The sequence below is a fragment of the Labrus mixtus genome, chromosome 14 (genome assembly GCF_963584025.1).
Source record: "Labrus mixtus chromosome 14, fLabMix1.1, whole genome shotgun sequence".
NCBI lineage: Eukaryota > Metazoa > Chordata > Actinopteri > Labriformes > Labridae > Labrus > Labrus mixtus.
In genome coordinates, this window is record NC_083625.1 from 18979156 (window position 1) to 18983655 (window position 4500).

At 39.9% G+C, this 4500-nt stretch overlaps 1 protein-coding gene across 1 annotated transcript; it reads right to left on the bottom strand.

Annotated features, from left to right (window-relative positions):
- Positions 1 to 2023: 2023 nt before the first annotated feature.
- LOC132988307 (endonuclease domain-containing 1 protein) lies at positions 2024 to 3703 on the bottom strand. Its single transcript, XM_061055637.1, has 2 exons — positions 3171 to 3703; positions 2024 to 2993 (listed from the first exon to the last, which is right to left on the bottom strand). The coding sequence occupies exons 1-2, from the start codon at positions 3471 to 3473 to the stop codon at positions 2385 to 2387; spliced, it is 912 nt and encodes a 303-aa protein (XP_060911620.1). The 5' UTR covers positions 3474 to 3703; the 3' UTR covers positions 2024 to 2384.
- Positions 3704 to 4500: the final 797 nt, after the last annotated feature.

Sequence of the window (4500 nt, forward strand, 5' to 3'; positions counted from 1 at the left end):
ACAAATAGTCCTCATAACTACTGTCAGAGAAGGTGAGGTGGATACCTCCATTTCTGTTGAAATAGCTAACCGGTAAGCAATTTGTTAGCATTCACATTGGATAACACGTTTTTCTGTCTTGTTCTGTATATTGCTGACGGCTACAGTCAGAAATGGTTGCAAACGGGGAGTCAGAACCTTCATATTTACAGGTAATTGTCAGAACCAGTAAAACTGATAAAAACATCTAGTTGGCAAGTGAGGTCACTATGAAAGACTCCTCATTAGATACAACAAAAAAACATTAAAAATCTACCTTTTTGGAGCTTTTAAGACGTGCTGTTTTATCTTTTGTTCCTTTTTAGATGAAAAGCAAATTGATGTGGATGTTAAGCGAGAGAAGAGCTACTACAAAGGATAAGACAAACATAGAACATTTGATAAATATATGCCTCATTACCATCGTCCAGTCTAGTAACTGTGGGGGGGTATTGCATTATTCCAGACACCTCAGTATCGCCCTGATTCTTAGATTCCCATAAATAAATCCACAAATTGAAGTCTGTTTCTTTGTATGTGCTCTATCTAAAGGGTTTGAATTTCAGAGCCTAAAATAACAGCAGCACCAGCTTTATGAAGGGACCCGTCCTCTGATCCGTGTTTATTCAGCTGCTGCACACAATGAATCAATATTACAGCAAATATAGGCCTCCTTTAGCAGACTGATGCTGGTCCTGTTGGATATGCATGCTAATGTGGACTTTCCATTGTTTTAAAACCCTGATGTGGAAATAACTGAACACATTTTTTGTGTGTTTCTTTCTGCTATCACTGGTGAATAAGCCTTTTTTATACTACACTGTACCTTTCTTTACACCCCCAAAGTCACATTTTCAGCTCTTACATGTTTTGCATTATAAATATCACAAGCAGACTTTAGGCTAAACAATGGAGATAGATCATTTCAATAAGTAAACCTCACCTACAGCTGCATTGCAAGTAGTTTCTTTATTATATAAGAAAGTGTTCCTTAAATGAGAAAGGGGAAAGTCTACTCTGACCTTGAACAAATAACAACATTCTACTTATATACAACTTATATAAAGTTTGAAAGTTTTTTTTACATCTGGAATAACAAATCCTTATTTTGGTTCCAAACAATCATCTTGAAATATTGCTGCAATAACAAGGACATTATTAAAACCCCACTGGGTCTATTAACTGTGATGGTTGATATGAACTTTATAGATCAAAATCACATCATAAATAGATTGCTCAGTTGTTTAGATGACTGATTCTTACTGTAGTGTCATTGCGTTTCTCTTTTGTGCTCAACCCAATTACCTCTGCAGATAATCCCTCACTGTTGGTTTGTTTACCTTTAGGCAGTGGCCAAAGAAAATCCCCCATACTTCCCACTAGGTGGCAGTGTGCTACTATAATATATAGAATAGGGCCTGACATGACTTCTTCCCACCAGACTAAACCAGCCTCTCATATGACATAGGCCGTCTTTCTGCGTAGAAATAAAAGAAACGGCCTACCACAGTTTAGAGTAGCCTATGTAAAGCCACATGAGTGATAAGCAGTATTTGAATGTTTGTAATTCTACAGATAATGTTCAAATAGTTTTGCACCGTCTCTGAAAGATATCATTTATTAGGCCATTCGAGTTTGAGCTTTAAAACAAATGTATGACTGTCCATGCAGCTTTCATTAATCCTATATTCAAAAGAATTCACAACCAGTAGATAAGCTGAATGATTAAAGACACTGAAACCCCTGAGTCGGCCATAAAAGTCAAATCAAATTTTTATAACTCACCAAACATTCACTCACATATGCTCATGTTCATCTGTGATGAAAGAAGGCAATTTTCTTAGTGTGCTGCAGCCTTACATTGAAGATTCACAATAATTCATCATGTATTTAATTATAAATGTGGACGTAATATGTTCAAAGACACTACAATGTTCACTCCCTCTACAGAATGAGCTAGTTTACAGATGTGTTGGTCCTGTACAAATGATAACTCCAAGACCAGTAAATGATGATGTTTTATTGAATTAGCCAATTAGCATCAACTCCCACACACATTACAGTTCAATTGTCACCCTTCCAGATAAAGTAGCTGTTTTTTTTTGTTGCTTAATTTGTTTTTGTAAGAGAGGAGATAATGAAATAAATCATCCCTCAAAAACATCTTATTAAAGAAAGAACTGTTTAGTTTCTAAAAGCACAACTAAGCCTCCCCCTTCCTCCCTTAGCTGGGAGGGAAATTAGCATTACAGAGAATAAACACAATATTTCTTACTCCTTTTGAGCAAGAAAAAACAATCTATTAATATTATCTATTTCATCTTGAAAGTAAGAAGACACCAACGTGCACATTGAAGCTCTAGCTTTCAGATGGTATGTTGGAGGTAAGATGGAAGGGGTGAGGGAGAGATACAATTGTCGTAGAAGATCTGAAGGTTCTCGCCGTAGTTCATGCTGAATTTCAGGAGGGCCTCAAGTTCCTGGACAGGCATCTCGGTGACGCTGTTTCCCTCTTTGGCGTTTTTGGCCACGGCTGCGTGGGACGGGAAGAGGATGCGAACATCGTGGGGCGAGTTGCGGTCGTAGTCAGTGCAACAGTAGGCGGACCACACGTCTTCTGGGATGCCCACGCGCATCTGGTTGTGTCGGCGGATCATGTTGCCTTTGGTGGTCACGCCGGTGACGATGAAGGCTGTGCCCCTGCAGAAGTTGTTGAGGCGAACCCTGATCCGCTCCTCGTACTCGCGCCAAGGCCCGATGTTGAACTCTCTTATCTCGGGGACCACGTTGGTCAAAGTGTAGGTGGCAGCGCGGTCGTGTGGGGTGGACTGGTGCTGGTCTGGGTTCAGGTGGCCTCTCTCGTACAGAACCACATCTGAATAGTCATCCAGGACTGCCTGGCTGTCTTCAAACTTCATGTGCAGGTAACCAGTGGGGAAGGGCATCATGTTTCCATTTCCATCAATTTCTGCCAGCTGTTGAGACAAAGACTCACTCTTACAGTAGTTTAACACAAAGACATTATCATCTATGAGATTTTACATTCAACAATGTTAAACAATGGTTACTCATACACAAATTCATTATCTGAGAACTTGATCATTTATCATTTTGAAAAACTGCTCGATACAACTCAAAGATCTGTCTCTGACCTGTGGCTCATACATCCAAGGGTAGTCTACACGTCTGTCCCCCTCTGTTTTCTTGAAGGTGTACGCTGAATAAACTGGAATCCTGTCCTCGGGGTCGTACAGGGTCACATACCGAGGCTTGTCCGCGTAACGCTGGCAGATCTTCCTCAGTCCACTTTTGCTGATCCCCCTCGGTGGCGTCCCCATGTAGAGGGAGTCCTTGCATCTCTCTACGTGATTAAAGTCTTGAACAACTGAAGCTGTCATGAAAGGCAAAAAACACGTTATTAAAAGAGCCAGAAGTAAAGGTTTCAGCATGTTCATGGTCAAAACGGTCTCCTCTGTGTCTCCTACGACTGCTTCTGCTGTAAAGCAATGACAGAAGGTGTTCGCAGATATGATTTAAATGTCATGTAGCAGATATGCAAAGCAGGTAGAGTACAACATGAAGACAGGCCTCCTTTTAAATATGGGCAAGGGTGTTGCATTGCACTTACCAGCAATTATACAGTTATATTCCAAAGTTAAATGGTTAAAAAGACGTTGGTTCTCTTTAAATGTGGAGGGGGGGTGAGAAAAACATTACCCTGGTTGAATAATATTGCATATTGTAGATCAACAGTGTGCAGACCTGTTTCCTTTTCTCTTTAAACATATAGCCTAAATGTTATGTTTTTAACTGAACTGGTGTTATTCTAATAAATGTATTGAAAGGCTACATGCCTCAAGTCCTTGGCCATTTTAACTAAACTGCCCTGTTTGTTTTTGTGGGATCTTATTGAGCTGATAGTTTGACCTTTGTGATCAATATATTATCAGTAATGAATGTATAATATCCACATTGCATTTAAATCATGACGCAATAGGATTCTGGATCATTAAGTTCTCTGGGGTTTGTTCATAAACAGAACACCTTCTCGATACATTTGTGAGAAATCCATCTGGAACAAAATGTGAAAAACCAAAAGGTACCTGCCAAAATAACTTTCTCCTACAAAAACATCTCAACCTTGCGAGATCATTTTTCTTCCAATGACATAAGCATTTTAGTTCCCTGCTCTAGAGGAATCTGTTCTTAGGCTGAGTGAAATTCCCTTTCACTTACACAGGACACTGGAATAGGACATTCAGAGACATGTTATCAATGTAATGGTAAAATGCAAAAACGTCTAATCTGACTCAGTAGTGGACAAAAGGCTCACAGTGACCAGGTAGTACGCCTCACAGTGAATGGTGGATAAGCTGACGGGCCACAGGGCTATAAAGTGTGACAACGACAAGAGACAAAAGTTGATGTGTGCTTGATGTTTTCAAGGTAGACCTAAGCACCATAGCCAAGTCACACAACTAA